Raw genomic sequence first — 19,965 nt, 5'->3', positions numbered from 1 at the left:
GAGAGAGAGAGAGAGAGAGAGAGAGAGAGAGAGAGAGAGAGAGAGAGAGAGAGAATGAATGAGCAAGCTTAAAGGCAGCCAAGCCCCAAAAAGAAAATTCTACTGTGGTTAGGAATCTGCTTATTTCTGTGTTCGATTATTAAGTGTTCCTTTTTGTGTTAGCTCCTGTTATATACATGGTAAAATCTGTAAAGCTTCCTAAAGATTTACCTTTTTGCCATGTCCCTCCTGTGCTCTGTTATTGCGTCTGATACTGATATGCCATCCCATCCTTTAAGGTGGTTTTCAAGTGTTCTGTCTTTGCCCACCCTTTTTACTTTACTTGGCTCTTACTTTAACTGGATAGTTTTTTAGAGATGTAATTAGTTTACTTTATGTATGAGTATTTCCCTGCATGTATGTATGTGCACCATGTGTATGTGTGTGTATGCTGGTTTCCTGAGGAGGTAAGAAGAAGGGGTGGGATCTGTAGGATTGGAATCGCAGACAGCTGTAAGCTGCCGCGGGAGTGCTGGGAGCCAAGTTTGGATCTGGAAGAGCCTTCATGTTCTTAACTGCTGTGCCATCCCTCCAGCCCTCAAAGGCCTGCAACTAATTAATTAATTTAATTAGTAATTAAAGTATTACTAATCAGCGTCAACAGTGTTTGCCTTCTCCATTTCGTAGCTGGTCTGTCTCTGACTAATGCCATTCTCAATCCGGTTGAACTCAGGTGCAGTCCTCTGAGTATTTGTTGCTTTTTCTTCCCCTCTTGCTACCTTGATCCTTGGCTTATTTACCGTAGTTTAAAAGAAAACTGTAAGGGCTGCTCAGAGGCTTGTAGTATAGCATGCCTTGTGCTGATGCAGGTGAGCTGACAAGCATATGTGCTCTCTGTCTATTTTCTTTCTCTCGTGCTTCTGTTGTCTTCACTTTACCTCTGCGCAGGTCTTGAGCCCCAACCCAAGTCGTTTGCTGTTGTTGGTTGGTTGGTTGTTTTTTGTTTTGTTTTGTTTTTGTTTTTTGTTTTCTTTTCTCCCTGTTGTTAGAAATTCAGCCTAGGGCTTCAGACATGCTGACCAAGAGCTGTAAGCTGAGCTTCGCATCCAGACCAGCCTTTGCTTTATAGAATTACTTACCTCATGAAGGATTCCATTGAAGAAGAAAATCTGCATTTCCAATGTTCTTCTGATTTCATCTTATATTTGAAGTGTATTTTCCATGGGTTCTAGTTCACATATGTTTTACTTCATTCTTTTAACATTTTATAAAAGTAACTTTATCTTTTGTTCCAACTATTTCTGATTGAAGTCTAACCCTATCTTCTCCGTGGACGGTGTTATTTTTGATTCCTTTTGATGATTAAGCTTTTTCTTGCAGTTGAGGCCTGCCACTTTGACTGTAATGCTTTTCTTACCAGCAGTTTATGTTTTATTTTCTTTTAATTGATTCTCATTAAGGTTTATTTTATTCCTAGATCTTTTTTTTTTACCACAAGAAAAAAAAGATAAAAAAATCTTTTTTTTTTACCTAGACATAAAACCTGTACAATAATTTGTCCACTGTTTCTTTTATTATTTTCCTGAAGCCCATATCTGCCCTCTGTGTATCACACTGGTGGATTTTTCCCCCTTGGTCATTAAGATGTGTATCTTACCCTGGGCTTCCCTCTGCCTCCTTCACTCTGGCTGCTTTCTGTTACTGGTTATATCCAGTTAATCCTTTTTTTTTTTTTTCTCTCTGTAATTTCTGGCTTGGCTCAATTATTTCTTTGTTCTAGCTAAAATAGGACTTGCGTATAATACATTGTAGTGAGGCTTGCACTTTTTGAAAAGTATGCTTAAAAGATGGTTTTATGCCTGGGGGTTGTTAGATAAGTCAGTGATAGAGCACCTGCATCGCATGTGTGAGGCTACGGGTTCAGTCCCAGCACTATAAAGAGGACTTGAATATATATAATTTTATCAATTATTTTATTCAAAACACTTGTTTGTTCTTTGAAACAATTAAGCTGTAAAGTTGAAAAGAACTGCAAGGTTTCCTATCAGTAAGTATAGTCTAACCTAAAATATCCAGATGTAGGCTACAAATAGGCTTGTGAAAATGAATGAGGGCTAGTACTGAACTGCTAGCCAGGCCCCTTAGCTTTCATTTTGTCTGGAAACCAGCACATGAGCCTCCAAGCTGAGTAATCATGACTTCACAGTGCGGCTATGGGAAGAATGTACACTCTTGATTGAATTAACAAAAAGGGTCCTGCTGTGTGACCCTTGCTGGTCAGAAACTCCTTATGTAGTCTGCCCAGCTAGGTTGTTCCGGAGCTTGCTAAGTAGCTGGGAATAAACAAACTTGTTGTACTCTTGCCTGTCCCGTCTAAGTGCCAGATTACAGGTGTGAGTCACCATGCCTACTTTATGTGAGTCTTATGCTTTCATGCAAGGCAGGCCCCCTTAACAATCATCTGTAGGGGAAAAATTCTAAAATTGGTGAGACTTTACTCTTTTAAAATTAAAACTATATCCAAAAAGTATATTTTATGGTGTGATATATTTGGTTTGTATTTTAACCTGTTTTGGAATGGAAGTGTCTGCCTCCCACAGCCCGGAGCCTAGAGCTGGAAGGAACCTAGGCTTGCCAGGCAAGGGTTGCACCAGCTAGCTCCACCACTTCCAAACCAACACACACACACACACACACACACACACACATACATGCACGTCCCTTTTTTAAAAATCCAGCTCTATCTGTAGCCAAAAGAAAAGAACGGTCAAACTCTTGCATTTTCTTCATTTTTAATTACTGCCATCATATGTCTTTCTTGTCTTTCCTCGGGTTAAAAGTATTGTTTTTGTTTCTGAAACTACATCTCACTGTGTAGTCCTGACTGGCCTAGAACTCTTGGCAAAACCTCAGTGATCTGCTTCCTGCCCACTATGCCTGACTGCAGTTACCATTTAAATATTGGGTTTGCTAGATATCATTATATCCTTACTCTGAAGTTATTCAGAATATCTAAACTTATAATTCAATGTTTTTATGTTTGTTTTTTTTTTTTTTTTGGTAAGATCAGAAAAGAATTCTTTTTCTTCCATTTATGGAATATATTTTCCTATAATATCTAAAACAAACAAACAAGTTTTAGTTTCATGGTTAAACATGACATTAAGAAACCTAATTGAGGCCGGGCGTGGTGGCGCACGCCTTTAATCCCAGCACTCGGGAGGCAGAGGCAGGCAGATTTCTGAGTTCGAGGCCAGCCTGGTCTACAAAGTGAGTTCCAGGACAGCCAGGGCTACACAGAGAAACCCTGTCTCGAAAAACCAAAAAAAAAAAAGAAAAGAAAAAGAAAAAGAGTGCTTCCTATTCTTCCAGAGTTTGGCTTATAGCACACACAACAGGCATCACACAGCTCTTGGAGCTGCAGTTCCAGAACAGTCGCATGCCTCCAGCCTCCCTGGATACCTGCATTCATTTACTGATACATACACACACACACATATAATTAAAAGTGGAAAATACAAATTAGGGGGCTGGAGAGATGGCTTAGCGGAGCATTTGTTACTTTTGCAGAGGACCCCCATGGTAGTTGACAACCATTCTCAACCTCAGTTCCAGGGAATCCATATCCCTCTTTTGGTCTCCTCTGTACATAAAATAAAAATAGCTAATTCTTAAGTAAATGAATAATTTATTATCTTTGTAATAAATAAGACTTTCATATTATTTTCTTTTAAAATAATTTGTTTACAGTTACTAGTGTGCACTCAGTCACGGGACAAGTAGTAGGTGTCATTCTTTCTTCTTAGCTTTTAGTAGAACATACTCTTTAATATTTCCTTATCACTATCGCTGGCTTTTTAAGTGTCAAATTCATTCACACTCTGACCTTAAAGAGCTTTGATGTACAGAGACCACTTTTCTTTAGGTCTGAGTCATTTTAGAAAAGCCAGTAGGAAAATCTTCACTAGGAACCTTCGTATTCAGAAATATTCACACAATATGGTCATTAGCAAAATTTTGGTGTGTGTATAAACCTGTTCTCTAAAAGCGTATACAGATAATGGGTGCTACAGACAACCACCAATCTATGCTTATGGAACTCAGGAATTTACAGTTTTACCAATTCTTATATTTATTTTATTCATAATTAATTTTTGTATGTCTGATATGTGTGTGTGAGCCTGCGTGCGCGCACCCATCACTCCAGCTCAGAGGACAGCGTTATGGAGCCAGTTCTCTCCTTAATGCTTTTATGTCAATTCTGGAAATTCAATCATATAGTCATGTCTGCATGGCAAGCACATTTACTGAGCTATCTCAGCAACCCCTGTTTTTACAAAATCTGTAGTTGATTTTCCGAATTATTTTGCTTGTAATTGTGTATGTGTGCACATGCACATATGAGTACAAGTACCTACAGAAGCCAAGAGAGGACATCAGATCCCCCACAACTGCAGTTACAAGCATTTGTGAGCCATCTGAAGTGGGTGCTAGGAACTGAAGTCAAGTCCCCTACAAGAGTAATAGACACGCTTAAGTGCTAAGCCAGCCCCTGTTGTTGATTTTCATGAGGAGGCCTCCTCACGTGCTATTGTGAATCATTGGATATAAAACTTTATTGCATATCTAAATTTTAATGTAGTCTAATTTTTAATAATTTGTAATATTGCAAAATAAAAGAGTAAAATATCACAAAAATTGCTATAGAAAAAAAATGTTTAAAAGTAAAATGCTCAGCTATTGGATGGATCACAGGGCCCCCAATGGAGGAGCTAGAGAAAACACCCAAGGAGCTGAAGGGATCTGCAACCCTATAGGTGGATCAACAATATGAAGTAACCAGTACCCCTGGAGCTCGTGTCTCTAGCTGCATATGTAGCAGAAGATGGCCTAGTGGGCCATCACTGTAAAGAGAGGCCCACTGGACTTGCTAACTTTATATTCCCCAGTACAGGGGAACGCCAGGGCCAAAAAGTGGGAGTGGGTTGGTAGGGGAGTGATGGGGAGGGTATGGGAGACTTTTGGGATAGCATTGGAAATGTAAATGAGGAAAATACCTAATTAAAAAGAAAAAGAAAAAAAACAACAACAACAAAAAAAAGTAAAATGCATTGATAAGTGGTTATACGGTGTCTTTTTTTTTTTAATAATTCACTGGAAAAGGTAGGTGATAATCTCAAGTTATACCTAAAAGGAAAGTTTTATTACAGGGATAACATTCTGACATGCACTTATGAATAAACAATATGAAGAGCAAGCAAAAAATTGGGTAGTTTGCCTAAAGCAGGCCTGGGAAAGACTGTTTTATCAAGTTGCTAACTGTATCTTACAATGTGCATTCATGTTGCATCTTGTTCTCTGAAAGCAGCACTTTGTATCACATTGGTTGTGTTGCATTAGTGTTGAGATGAGGTACATCAAAGTCCTTTTGTGTTACTATTTCTCATTAGAGGTTTCTTCCATTTGTTTTCTAGGGCCCACATATAGCTTCAGTTACATTAGCTGCTTATGAATGCAATTCGGTTAATTTCCCTGAGCCACCCTATCCTGACCAGATTATCTGCCCAGATGAAGAAGGCACTGAAGGAGCCATTTCTTTGTGGAGTATCATCTCAAAAGTTAGAATTGAAGCCTGCATGTGGGTAAGATCTGCATTTTCATATTTGCCTAAAACTAACCTTGCTGTCTTGATATTATGTCAAACCTTCTACAGTGTGATCCACAAAGGCCTACCCAGTAAAGATTTGGGAAGCCACTTGCTGCAAACTTCCAAGGCAAAAGACTCTTCACTAAGAAGTTACAGAGCTGTATGTGGTAGCATAGCATATGCCTGTAATCTCAGAACTTTAGAAGCTGAGACAAAAGGATTGCAATTTTCCAAGGGCTAGACTAGTCTGCTGGAACAACAACATTTAAAAAAAAAAAAAGTAGTCACATATTTCACTATAGATTAGACACTGTGTGTGTTCTTAGAAAATGTAAATGTATTTCATTTTCAGCATTGTTGGTGAATAGGTCTACCCTTTCTCCGTATAACCTAGGCTTCCATGGTGCTGATTTCAGACTGTGATTGTGTAGTGATCCTGTCTTTAGTTGTCCTAGTCATTATCCTGGTATTTTACTTAAGTTTTCTTTAGGAACTATTTTTGGGGGCAGCATTTCAATGTCAGATATGTTTTATCTTGATTAGATTTGATTGTTTTTATTTAAATTCACTTAAGTGTTCCTCATCAGTTTGTTTAGGTCATAAAGTTTATATTTCCTTAAGATTTCTTTTCCTGGCAGTTTCTTAGGAAATAAAAGCACATAAAAGGTCATATAAAAATCTTCCCTCCAGGGCCCATGAGATGGGTCGCTGGGTAAAGGTTCCTGCTGCCTGGGCTAGCATCTCAAGTTTAGTTCCTGGAACCCACATGGTAGGAGAGCAGCACTTCCCATATGTTGTACTCTGCCCTCCACAGCAGGTAATAATACATAGACACAGCATACATGCAAGCATGTACATATGGACTGTAGATAGAAGCACATGCAAATAAGGATTAAAAATGCAAATAACTTTTAAAAAATTCTTAATTCTGCCTTTAATCTGAGCACTCAGCAGCCAGAGGCGGGAGATCTGAGTTCAAGGACAACCAGGGCTATACAGAGAAACCCTGTCTCTAAAAGCAAGCAAAATAGCCAGGCGGGGGTGGCGCAGGCCTTTAATCCCAGCCCTTGGGAAGCAGAGGCAGGCGGATTTCTGAGTTCAAGGCCAGCCTGGTCTACAAAGTGAGTTCCAGGACAGCTAGGGCTATACAGAGAAACCCTGTCTCAAAACAAACAAACAACAGAGCAAAATAAATAAAATAAAAATAAAAATATTCTTAATTCACTAAAGCAGCAGTTGGTACCATAACTTAGAAGAAATGTTTTTTTTTTTATTTTTTTAAAGTATGGGCTGTGTTTATGTTTATGAATATTTTTTCTGCCTATATGATTCATATCACTTATGTACCTGGTATCTATGGAGTGCAAAAGACAGTCTCAGACCCCCAAACTGAAGTTAGGAGCCACCATGTAGGTTCTGGGAACCGAGCCCAGATCCTCTGGAAGAGAAGTATGTGTTCCTAACCAGCACACCTTCTCTCCAGCCGCGGAGGAGACAGAGTTGTTAAAGTTATATATTAGTGCTTTTCTCCCTCACTGATGGTCTGGAGATCACACGCTGGGCCTGGTGCCTGCTAAAAGCAAGCACTCTTCCACTAAACTACGCCTCAGCCCAGCAATTACATTTTGCTTTGAAGGAATTATAAAAGACACGCCATATGTTGAGTTGTTGGTTATGAAAGGCAGGAAGACTTGTCATGTTTCCTGTTGCTCTTTTATAAACACTGGAGACAGATTCATTATGTTAGTTGTATGTTTTATAGATCCAAGGAGATTATCATGAAAAATTATTATTAGAATGACAGAGAATAAAAGAGGCTATCTATACAGTTTCTTATTTTTGTTCTTTTAAAAGTTATTTGTGGGCTGGTGAGATGGCTCAGCAGGTAAGAGCACCCGACTGCTCTTCCAAAGGTCCTTAGTTCAAATCCCAGCAACCACATGGTGGCTCACAACCATCCGTAACAAGATGATGATAATGATGTAAAGGAAAGTAAGTGGCTTCCAAGATGTAAAGAAATCGGTGCAGAATGAATTGATAGCAGAAATATAATCTGGTGCTTAGGATGATCACATGACTCTTCTAATTCCACATCCACATAAATACCAAAAGGAAATGACAATTATCAGACCCTTGAGCTTCACTGTTAATAGTACTCTCACAAAAGTGAAAAGTGGGACAGCAACCTGTTATTCTTAAATAGATGAGTGAATGAATGAGTGAGTGAATGAATGAATGAACAAGATATGATGTACATATACACAGTAGAATATGACCGAGCCATGACATTCGATACAGTTCCTTCAGTTAAGTGCTAAATATAGATGACCATTGAAAATACTGTATTAGGAGAGGTGGCCCAACAGTTAAAAGTCCTTGCTGCCCACAGCTATCCTTAACTTGAGTACGAGAGGATCCCCCACCCTCTTTTGGTCTCTGTGAGTAGCAGTAAACATGTGGTACGCAGTCATACATGTAGGCAAACCACTTTACACATAATTAAAATAAATAAATTAAAATGGTCAGCAGAGGAAAGTGTGTCTGAAAATTCCACAGTAGAACCCATTATTTTGTGTGCTAACTTAAGTTGTTTTAATTAATGCTTAATGAGAACAAAGCTTCCTCTTTTTTTAGGGGTTTGTGTGTGTGGTCACATGAACCTGTCTAGGTTGTGGAGGGAGCCAGAAGATGGTGTAGAGCTGGAGTTACGTATGGTGTAAGTCACATACAGTGGGTTTGGGAACTGAACTCTAGCTGTGGGCTTAACTACTGAGCCATCTCTCTAGCCCCTGAGTATAGAGTTTCTATTTGATAAAAAATACTAAAAGCAGTCAGTGAGTTGCTTAACGTTCTTAAATACAGTGAATGTCAGTGAGTTGTACATTATTAGTGGCACACAACTCTTAAGATATCAACAGCTCCAGGGTTTGGAAGCATGATTTAGAATGTACTGTGTCCTTGATTCCTAGAGATTACCTAATTTTATTGCTTTTGATTTTGTATGCACTTTCAGGTTTGTTGGTTTGTTTTGGCTTGGGGGGAGAATGTCTTAGTTGATCTAATGATGTCTTGCTTTAAAGTTTTTATATAATTTGTAAATTAAAGCATTCTTATAGATTTCACTATTGTGAATATGTTGTATCAGAAAAGCTGTTATCAACTGAGATGCCCTTCTAGACTTCACTATCTTTCAGAGTATGTTAAACAGCAGGTGTCATTTATGTCCTTCTAGTTACTGCCTCACTCCCACCTTGTTCATCTGTTCTTTGGAGCACATAGAGAGAATTGTTTCATAGATTAGATCAGTCAGGTATCTTTCTGGTTACATCTGTATAAGTGAGTATTGCATTAGTGCAACAAATACTTGAGATGAAGAGAAAGGGTTATTTTGGCTTACGGTGTGGGAGTTCTAATCCATAACTACTGGGCTCCATTTGGAGCCTGTGCTGGATGGATCTCACTTCACAGCATGTGAGAAACAAAAGGAAGGGACTGAAGGGATCTAGGACCTTCCTATAGGCCTCCTTCATCAAGGTTCCACTCACCACCAGCACCACCACCCACCCCCTGCCCCTGAGTCCCAATAGTCCCAACACAGGGCAAATCTTTTCCCTTACGGCTCTTTAGAAGCCACTCCAGGTCCATTTGGAGTAAGGAGGGAGCAGTCTGTTACTGGGCATATACCAGTTTATGCCATGGTAGGGATCAAACCCAGGGCTTCAGACATGCAAGGCAAGCACTTTACTAAGTAAGCTAAGCCTTAGCCTTATATAATTACTTTTAAAAGCTATAGAAACCCGAGTCCTCAGTGCCTTCTTTGGGGTAATAACTTTTCCATGTAGAATGTAATGTATTTTGAGAGCCTGTCTGGCTGAGTATATTTCTTTAAAATTTTTTTCGTGCAATAGTTGAATGCTGACATGATTTCCATTCTTTTATGAAAAATACGAAGAATTAAACTACAGAAATCAATATGATCATTTAAGACCCTGACGTAGCTCTTGATTTCTTTTCACTCCAGTATGTCACTTCCTTACTAGCTTTAAGGGAATTTGTCACAGGTTTGAATTGGATGATTGCTTCCAGAATTGTCAACAACCCATTTTACATTTGACCTTTGAGAAGTTCACCTTTTTAACTAAAGTGTTGTAATGAACTGTCCTTCTTCTTTCTGTCATGGAAAAGCTGAGCTTTGTACATTGGTAGTCGTGTAGCTAATGAGGTTTATCTGAGGTGTGATCATTGCTAATCTAAAAGTTTCCCTGAAGTGTAGAGAGAAATCTAATGTACTTAATGTACTTTTACCAAAGGTCAACTAATATCTATGTTCACCTGTCTTGGCTGATTCTGTTGTCTTAGAGCAAACCCCACACATTTTATAACTTAAAAAAAACAAAAACAAAAAACCTTGTTCATTGATTAAAAGAGTTTGTCAGATAGTCCCCTGGTCTGATTTTACTGGCTTTATTCAGGTTTGTGTAGTTTGAGCCTGTTCCTCTGTTCCCAGTGTTTCCTGGGGGTTGATTCATTGAGATCCTTCAAGTTTATGGGCTTTCTGGTTTTTGTTTTCATTTTTTTTATTGAGACACGGTTTCGTTATGTAGCTCTGACTGTCTGTAACACACTCTGTAGGCCAGGCTGTCCTGGAACTCACAGAGATCCAACTGCCTGTGCATGTAATCAAAGATGTGCTCCACCATGCCTGGTGGAGTATGTTTTAAACAGGAATAACTTTGTGTATTTCTGTCACAGGGTAAAATAATGTCTTTTTTGTGACATTAACACTTGTTATGGTAATCCATTATTTAGTAGTACCTATAAAAATAGTAATTACTGTTCCAAGTATATTATTTTTCTTTATTAGTTAAAATACCCTTTCTCATCTGAGACTGTGTCTTCCTCTGCTGTCCAGGTTGTGTCTTCAAACTCCTGTGCCCTTTTTCAAGCCCCTCATGAGCAGGCTTAGTCATGAACCTCCATGCCCTGTTTGCAAGACTTTCATAGGAAAGATTTCCTCATCGCTAAGTTGGTTGCTGGGATTTAGTTCATATATGAAAATAAAAGCAAATATTTGATCCTTTGCACTTTAAATTTTAATGGTGTTTCTTGTCCTTCAGAGTTGATCAGCATTAACTTTTCTTGTTTCTTTTTCTGTGCATACTCCTGACCTTCCTACTCCTTCTTCTCTGTTTCTCTCTTCTCCAAAACAGATTTACTTTGGAGTACTTAAACATGTCCTTTTTCCGAGTTCTCATTTCACACCTGGAAAATGGATTTATATTTGGAGACTATTGGTTCTACATACTAAATACACAACATTTTTAGATTTGATAATGTCCTTCAAGGATTCTTTTTAGACCAGGCTGGTCTCAAAGTCAGAGATCTGCCTTCCTCTACCAGATAAGTGCTGGGATCAAAGTCATGTATCACCACCACACCTGGCTCTCTGCCATTTAAATTCTTTTATCATAATGTATATGTGTGGAGATGGCACATGTGAGTACAACTGGTCGCAGAGGCCAGAAGTATCTGTCAGATTCCCGGGAGCTCAAGTTTTCGGTGGTTGTGAGCTGACCCATGTGGCTGCTGGGAACCAAACTTGGGTTTCTACAAGAATTGTATGTCCTTTTAACCTCTGAGCCATTTCTCCTGTGTCTTCAAGGATTCTTTATTTATTTATTTATTTATTTATTTATTTTTGGTTTTTTCGAGACAGGGTTTCTCTGTGTAGCCCTGGCTGTCCTGGCACTCACTTTGTAGACCAGGCTGGCCTCGAACTCAGAAATCCGCCTGCCTCTGCCTCCTGAGTGCTGGGATTAAAGGCGTGCGCCACCACGCCCGGCTCCTTTTTCTTTTTTTAAAGATTTATTTATTTTTATTATATGTAAGTACACTATAGCTGTCTTTAGACACTTCAGAAGAGGAAGTCAGATGGTTGTGAGCCACCATGTGGTTGCTGGGATTTGAACTTCGGATCTTTGGAAGAACAGTCGGGTGCTCTTACCCACTGAGCTATCGCACCAGCCCAAGGATTCTTTTGAAGACATTTAGAGCAGAGTGGGCTGAAAGAGTTAAGTTTGCCTTGTATTCCATTCACTGTTACTCAGGAGGACCAGGGCTGGCTGGCTAGCTCAAAGTGAAGGTTTTTCCCGAGACTGTCTCTGTCATATTATGGCCTATCTGGTATTTACGCCACTTAAGCCTAAACCAAGTTTCTGATTCTAAACTTTGTTTTTATCTTTATGTCCTGAACTGACTAAGGAAAAGCAACAATAACAAACCCTTCTCTTCAAAACCAAATCTACAAAGTGACTGAAATATGAATCACTCTGAGAAAATAAGACACCTTTAAATTTTATCATAACAATTACCCCATCCTATTACTGAGGATTTGGGGGGCCACTTGACTGTAATTTTTTTAAGGCTCTGTTTTTTAAATGAAAAGAAGGCAGGAAAGAAGAGAAAAGGCTGTTCTGAGATTAAAACATCTGAACTGACCTAGAGAATTGTAATCAGCTTTACTGGGACTTTTGGTGCTTGCCTGGAGAGTTTTGTTTTGTTTAGTTTTTGGAAGAGAATTTACTTTGTAGCTCAAGCTAGCCAAAGAAAATCAAACTTCTGATCTTCTTGGCTGTGGCTTCCAAATGATAGGGATAAAAGTGATGGAAGCATTAAGAGAACCCCAGAACCTAAGGAGAGATGTTAGATTGAGCCGTTTGTGTGCCAAGGAAAGTCTCACCGTCTATTTATTATCTTGTCTGCCTCACAAGTCAGATCAGGGCTGGGATTCAAACCCTGAAACTTGGACTTGTGTAGCTTATGTAGCCGGTTTATCTCAAAGCTTTTGGAAATATAGGAAAATATAATCTGATCTATTGTGTTACTGCTGAAAACTGAACTTCATAGTGAGTATTTTGCTTTTTCACACAGGGCATTGGAACAGCCATTGGAGAGCTGCCTCCATATTTCATGGCCAGGGCAGCTCGCCTCTCAGGTGCTGAACCAGATGATGAAGAGTATCAGGAATTTGAAGAAATGCTGGAGCATGCAGAGGCTGCACAAGTAAGAACACAGTGGGGAGGTGGAGCTCTAATCCCGACTCACGGTTATTAAGGTGAAGGGTTAGGAGTTCTGTGTGAAAGAAAACTGCCAATGTAAAACAACGCCACATGTGACCTAGGACAGGATATGCAGAAATACTGAAGGTAAAAAATGACAAATCAGGACTAGGGATAGAGGTTCCAGGTGCAACATTAAACAGCACAGGTGGGACCCTGGGTCCTGTCCCTAGTACTTCGAGGAGGAAGAAAAGCCTAGACATACTCTTTGTCAGTGGGTTTTCCTCAAACAAACTAGTAGCAAGAAGATACAAAGCTACTTTTCTCCTCCCAGGAACTGATAAATGTCATCTGTGTGTTTCAAAAAAGTGTGTGTGTGTGTGTGTGTGTGTGTGTGTGTGTGTGTGCGTGTGTGTGCGTGTGTGTGTGTTCGTGTTCATGTGATCGCTCGTGGACATGCCTGCCTGCCTCCCTGTGTATGGGTACTCATACTCACCCAAGGATTCTTGTATGTTACTCATTGGGTTTTGTTTATTTCGTGAGATAAAGTATAGTTTTGTAGCCTAAGATGACCTTGAACTCACAAGGATTGTGCAGGACAACTCTGGCTCTCTCTGGTTGCCATTTCCTCCTTGCGAACAGCCTTGGGACTTCATCCTCATGTGCAAACAGTGCTTAAAGGACTGGGGTTTGCTGAGAGAATGTAACATTGTGTAATGTTCTTCAATAGCTATGAACATCTGAAACTAGAAAGGCTTGTGTCAGTATAAGTGACCGTATTACTTTCTTTATAGAGATTAAACAATTCAAATTAGTCTTTCTTTACCTTTGAATGTTCTAGAAAGTATCCTCAAAATGGGCAGGGTAAACCAGAATGGTAAAAACCTAAATTCAATCTGTGTGACAACCCCAGTGTTACAGGTTGGTTGTTTTACTCTTAGGAAACAGGAAGATGCCTCCGAGATTGACTAACTTAAGGGTGGCCTTAGAAAACACACAGATGAAAAGGAAGCAAGGCAGTGGCCGCTGTATAGTGTGAACCTGTCTTGCCCCCTCCCTCGCCTGTTGTACCTAACTTACCTCTGATGGCCGGGGTTGAGAATTTTGCTAACTTCAAATACAAGGAAACAGAAACTTAATAAAGTAATCTTGTCTCCAAAAGAAAACATCAAGCAGGAGGAATATGGGAGAAAAAAGAAAATAATTTCCTACACTTGGTTTTTGAAGGCATTTTCAGGTGTTTTCAGGCATCTGGTATTGGTATTGAGAGTGCCAGTGCCCTTCTAAGTCTTTAGTTTTTTGTGTTTGCTTATGTAACTCAGGGGTAGGAGTAATGCATGCCATTGTGCCTGTGTGGAGATTAAAGGGCAACTTGATTACCTTCCACTGTGTGAGTCCAGGAGTTCAAACTCAGTTCTCGGGCTTGGTAACAAGGACACTTAACCAGCTGAGCCATCTCACTGGCCCAAAAAAGGGTCTCTTCACCAGTTAGGCAAAATTGGCTGGCCAGGAGCTCACCAGTTAGGCAAAATTGGCTGGTCAGTGAAGTCCAGGAGCCTCTTGTCCCCACCTCCTAGCACTGGGATTGCAGTCATGTACCACCACACTCTGCTTTCCCGTGAGGCTGGGGAGCCTCATGCTGGCAGCAAGGACTTTGCTGGCTTTACCAGTTGAGCTATTTCCCCATCTCCGGGTTATTTTTAAACAGGAATTGTTTTATTGTCAGTTTTCTGATGAACTGAATAACAAGACACCTTACTAATAGTTTCCATCCACCCTGCTCATGGACATGTTGAGTGTCCTGTCTCTATGGAACACCTTTCCAAGCTAGTGTCCATACCACTCCTGACATTGGTTAGCAGCTTATTGCCCTTGAAAAACTCAATTTCAAAAACTCATACCTGGAAACTAATAAAGTAAGATGTCAGACTTGTTTTCTCTTGTGTCTGTAGTTGGAGTTCTTGGATACTCCAGCCACTTAGTCTTTCTCTCCCCACTGGGAGAATGATAATCTCATGTATTTCTTATGGCCCTGATCATTTTTGTTACTTTTGACTGGCTCTTTTCTAATTGGACTTCATCTATCTTAGATGAGATCTATCTTATTAGATGAGATGGCACATAATACTTCTGATAATTATGAGGTTTGCGCTGGTTTTATTCTTTTTGGCTTTATGCCAGTAATTACAAACATGGTTTTAGGATAAACTATACACTTTTTACTCCTTAACTTCATATTTATTAATCTTGGAAGTGAAGAAGGCAAATTATATGCATTCCTTTTTTTGTTTGTTTGTTTGATACAGGGTTTTTTTTTCTGCAGCCCTGACTGTCCCAGAACTCTCTGTGGAGACCAGGCTGGCCTCAATCTCACCTGCTTCTGCCTCCTGAGTGCTGGGACTAAAGGCCAGCACCACCACTGCTTGACTTATACATTCTATTTCATGCTCTTTAAATCAGAAATTACTTACCTATGTCTGCTGCTGCTTGCTGTGCTGAAGATAAATCCAGGGCCTTGTTCATTGCTGTATCACTGAGCTACATTCCAGCCTTGTACTCTTAAGGACATTATCCTTAAAATGCTTATTCAAATCACAGTTATAGATACTGCCAATTACCATACAAACTAGAAAATACGTGAGTAAAATAATAAGAAAAATATTAGCTCATACGTGAATAATTTACCTTGCCACATTGTGAAGTAAAAATCCCTGGTTTGGTTTGTTTTTCTTTTGTTGGTTTGTTGTTGTTTGTCTGCAATTTTGAGTTTCAGCAGATTAATTCTCATCTGCATTGACTGGCTATAGATTCTGAATGTGTTGACACGCAAACAAATTGCCCATGTGTAGCGCTTGTTTGATGAGTTACACTTTCTGGACAAATGGCCATGGGTGCAGATAGTATGGAGCATGCCTTGTTCCTTTGACCCAGGTGGCATTAGTGAGTGTGGTGTCTGTCAGTGTGCACAGCTGGAGTTGCCATCATGACAGATTTCTAGATTTCTTTGAATATATGAGGGCCAGGCTTCCTGAAGGCCCCTTCATGTTTTGTGAATGTTGATTGCATGTTCTCCGATCACTACCATGTTGATGGCAGAACAGCCCTTCTTATTGCCTCCTTCTTTGTAGGAGCCATTCTGCTGGGCACAAAGGGAAACACAGAATCTGACTGTATTACCCGAATCGGACCCAAACTCTGGACTTCAGTGAGCCTCCTGCTTTCTCTTAGTAGCTGGGATTATTCCCCTGTACCTGGCTTATCCCTGATTTGAGTAAAGAAAACACACTCAAGAATACAGGGTCAGTGGAAAACTTGAAGTGCTAGGGGCTGGAGAGGCAGATCAGACAACACTTCCCGTTCCTCCAGAGGACCCCAGAGCAGTTCTCAATACCCACACTGCGTATTTTACGGCCACTCATAACTCTAGCTCCAGGGGATCTCATCAAGGCCAGCCTGGGAGAGATACCAGGACCCTCTCTCAGAAAACAAATGTGAAATGAAATCTTTAAACATGAAAATAACTCTATATATGATGGAATGTAGGTTCCTAACTTCTCTTCATAACTAGTTATTTTTCTGACACTACTTACAAACAAATTTCTTTTTCTATGGTACTAGGGATTAATGCAAGCGTGCGCATGCTGAGTGAGTTCCCTTTCACTGAACCCTATCCTCAACCTTCTGCTTTTATTCTGAGATGATGTCACACTAAGTTGCCCTGGCTGGCCTTCAGTTCACTGGGCAGTCCTGGCAGGCCTTGAGCTTGCTGTCTTCCTGACTCTGCGTAGCTGGGATTATAACCTTGTACCACCAGCCTGGCTTCCATGGGGCTTCCATGTCTCACATTGTGGCTAATTAGTTACTAATGATGTATTCAAGACATGCTAGTCTGATATGCCTTCCCGAGTGCCTTCTTGATGGTGCTTTAAAAGTTCTTCAGTAATCACAGCAGAATGATTACAGTGAACTAGAATTTGCTCATATAGATAAATGTAAAACTTCTAGTTTGATAGGAGCTGTAACTGGGAAGAGTGGATTAAGTAGAATTAAAACAGTAAGTTAAGTAAAATGAATACCAGCAAAACATTAATTAAAGATTTCTGAAATAAGGTTTTACATTTTTTTATTCAATTCTTGAAAGTAAAGTACTTTAGTGGCATAAATTTATCAGCAGGATGTCTAAATAAATCACACTCACAAACACGGAACCTTGGCACCGCCTGCTTGCTTTGCTATGTGCTGTCCAAGTGGGTTAAAGGGAACATAGATTTTACTGAGAAATTGATGTTCAGTAAAGTGTTCATGACACATATTTCTGACTCATGTTTAAATTTCATGTAATAGTTGTTTTCAGAGAAAGAATGATAAGTGTTGATTTATATTCCAATTCCTTATAATTACCTCATTTATTTTGTGAGTTCTGTATTGATATTAGCCAGTATTTTTCCACTAAACTGGCTTCCTTTTGCTCTTGACATCCTATCCTGTTCTTTTTCTATATCTGTGAGAGATAGGCGTGAATACATGTAGCTTCCTATGGCCTTGAACATCTAATGTTTGAAAACTTAAGTTCTAAGCCAGACTGGTAATGTTGTTTAGTGACTCTGCTGATATTGGGGAGGTGAAACAAAAGGATCACAAGTTTAAGGCCTACCTAGGTATCTTAGTTAGACCCGTGTTCTGATCATGTTTGTATCTTTTGTTCCTGGCATCTATAACCTGCTTTGTAATTATTTATTTTTATTATATAGGCATTTTGCCCCTGTGTATGTCTATATACCACATGGATGCCAGGTACCCAGAGAGGCCAGAATACAGCATTAAATCCCCTGGAACTAAAGTTACAAAACATGTTGAGGCGTCAGATAGGTCCAGGGAATTAATTGTAATCTGGTCCTCTGGAGGCGTGGCCAGTGCTTTTAACCACTGAGCCATCTCTCCAGCCCTCATCTGTAAACTTCATTGTCATCCTCATAGTTACCTCAAGTTAAAATCTGACCAATCTTTGGTTCATTCCCCAGGATCAAGGAAATAAAAATATAACTAGGTGGTACTCAGCAGTTGAGAGCACTAGCCTCTTCCAGACAATTTGATATCCATTGCCAACACTCACGTGACTGCTAACAACCATCTATAACTCCAGTTCCAGGAGAACTGGCCTCCTCTGGCACTGTATGGGAGCGGTGCACAGATATACATGCAGGCAGAACTCCCCCTCCCGCCCACCCACCAGATGTAATCATACATTGTAATCCCAGCGTTGTGGAAACTGATGCAGGTTGCCAATATGAAGCCTACCTGTGATACACAGTAACACACTGTCTAAGATAAGTTAATGTAGTTTTTAAAATGAAGGCTAGAGGGATTACTCCATGGTTAAGAGCACTGGCTACTCTTTCAGAGAACCCAGGTTTAATTTCTAGCACCCACACAGTAGTTCATAACAGTCTATTAATTGCAGTTCCTGAGGATCCAATACCCGCTTCTGGCCTGCAAGGGATCTGACACAAAAGTGGCACACAGAAATACAGGTGAACTAGAGAAATGACTCAGTGGGTAAGAGCACAGACTGCTCTTTCAAGAGGACTCCAGTTCAATCCCCAGCACCCATACTGTGTCTCACAACTATATGTAACTCCCTCTAGTTTCTGGCGATCCAACACCTTCTTTTAGCCTCTTCACTTACCAGACACACAGATAGTGCACGTACATACATGTAGGCAAAACACTCATACATAATAAAATAAGTAGATTTTTTAAAAGAGAAATATATGCAGGCAAAAAATTGAAAAATAATAACTCTAATATTCAGTCACTTACATTTCTCCCTGGCCTCCCAATGCCAGTCATCCCAGAAGCTGATTGACTTCCACAGCATTGTCACCATCTCCCTCCCCTTTGTTTCTGAATGACTGGTTCAAACATGTCTCAACAATGCCTACTCAACATTTCTAGTGGATTCTTTTAAACTATTTATTTATCTATTTATCTATTTTATGTATATGAGTGCTCTGTTTCCATGCACACCAGAAGAGGGAGTCAGATTCCATTACATATGGATGTGAGCCACCCTGTGGTTACTGGGATTTGAACTCAGGACCTCTGGAAGAACAGTCGGTGTTCCTAACCACTGAGCCATCTCTTCAACCCTCTGGTGGCTTCCTAGTTGGCTTGCTCTTTACTGATTTTCACCCTATTTTTCCCCCACACTATCCAAAGGAAAAACCTTTACTAAACAGTACCCTGCTTGTGGAATTCTAATCATCAAGGATGGAACTCAGTTGGTAGAGTGCGTGCCTAGTGCTTACACAAAACACCTGTAACCCATCACATAAATGGTAGACGGAGCAGCACAGAAATTCATCTCAGGCTATGTAAAGTTTGAGACAGCCTGGACATTGCCAGTCCCTTTTTCAAAAGAAAAAAAACTTGACTATTCAGAAATATTTGGCTTTTTCTCAAATTGTATATAGTGTGAAATCCAGTCTGTATAACAATTTACTTGGCCCAAACCCACAAAAACAGTCTTTTGGCTCTTTAACAGTTTTTTATATGTTACATTGATTTTGTTGTTTTGGTTGTTTTGCTGTTTATTTGCTTGTGTTGATGCTTTGTATGGAACCTAGATCCTCGCACCTGCTACGAAACCCTTCTACCGCTGAGCTGCACTCCCAGCCCAACATTGATGGTTTTCAGTTGGATAGAATACCTGGTTAACACATGTTAAATCCTTTTAAAACAACGAGCTCTGGAATTTTTCAGTCCAGAACTTGCTGTTCTTAGTAAATAAACCGTGATGATTTATTAAACTTGTAAAAACATTACCGCTGCTCTGATGAAATCGAATAATGTGATGAAGCTCTTTCTTCTCTCTCTGCTTGCCAGGCTCTTGTGTCTGTTCATCTGTATGTGTCCCCTTGCTCATTCCTACCTATCAAGTTCCTGTACTGCAGCTTCTTCAGTGTTTCATGTCATTGATAGGAGAGTTGATTGGAATTTTTGTTGGTGGTGGTCGGTTGTTTGTTTGTTTGTTTGAGAAAGGATCTTACTGTGTAGGCTTGGCACTCAGTATGTAGACTGAGCTGGCCTTGAACTCACAGAGATCCATCTGCCTCTGCCCTACAAATTTTGGGATTAAAGGCCTGAGCCAGGCTTGATGTTTTTAGGTCTTACTGAATAGCCAGGGTTGGCTTTGGACTCAGAGTTCTTCTGCCTTAACTTTCCAAGCCTTGACAGTACTGGTGTTTGCTACCATGCCTGGCTAGGGCTGGGGCCTTCCCT

General features: G+C 40.0%; 1 protein-coding gene across 1 annotated transcript in view; it reads left to right on the top strand.

Annotated features, from left to right (window-relative positions):
• Positions 1-19,965, top strand: part of Vmp1 (vacuole membrane protein 1) — a 99,029-nt gene that overhangs the window by 34,990 nt on the left and 44,074 nt on the right. Inside the window, exons 6-7 of the mRNA XM_021177042.1 lie at positions 5,454-5,621; positions 12,557-12,688. Of these exons, the coding sequence (XP_021032701.1) occupies positions 5,454-5,621; positions 12,557-12,688 (300 nt within the window). The remainder of the gene's footprint in view (positions 1-5,453; positions 5,622-12,556; positions 12,689-19,965) is intronic.

The sequence above is a fragment of the Mus caroli genome, chromosome 11 (assembly GCF_900094665.2).
Source record: "Mus caroli chromosome 11, CAROLI_EIJ_v1.1, whole genome shotgun sequence".
NCBI classification, from domain to species: domain Eukaryota; kingdom Metazoa; phylum Chordata; class Mammalia; order Rodentia; family Muridae; genus Mus; species Mus caroli.
The sequence above is the reverse complement of the archived record's forward strand: the minus strand, read 5'-3'. Positions and strand labels throughout refer to the sequence as shown.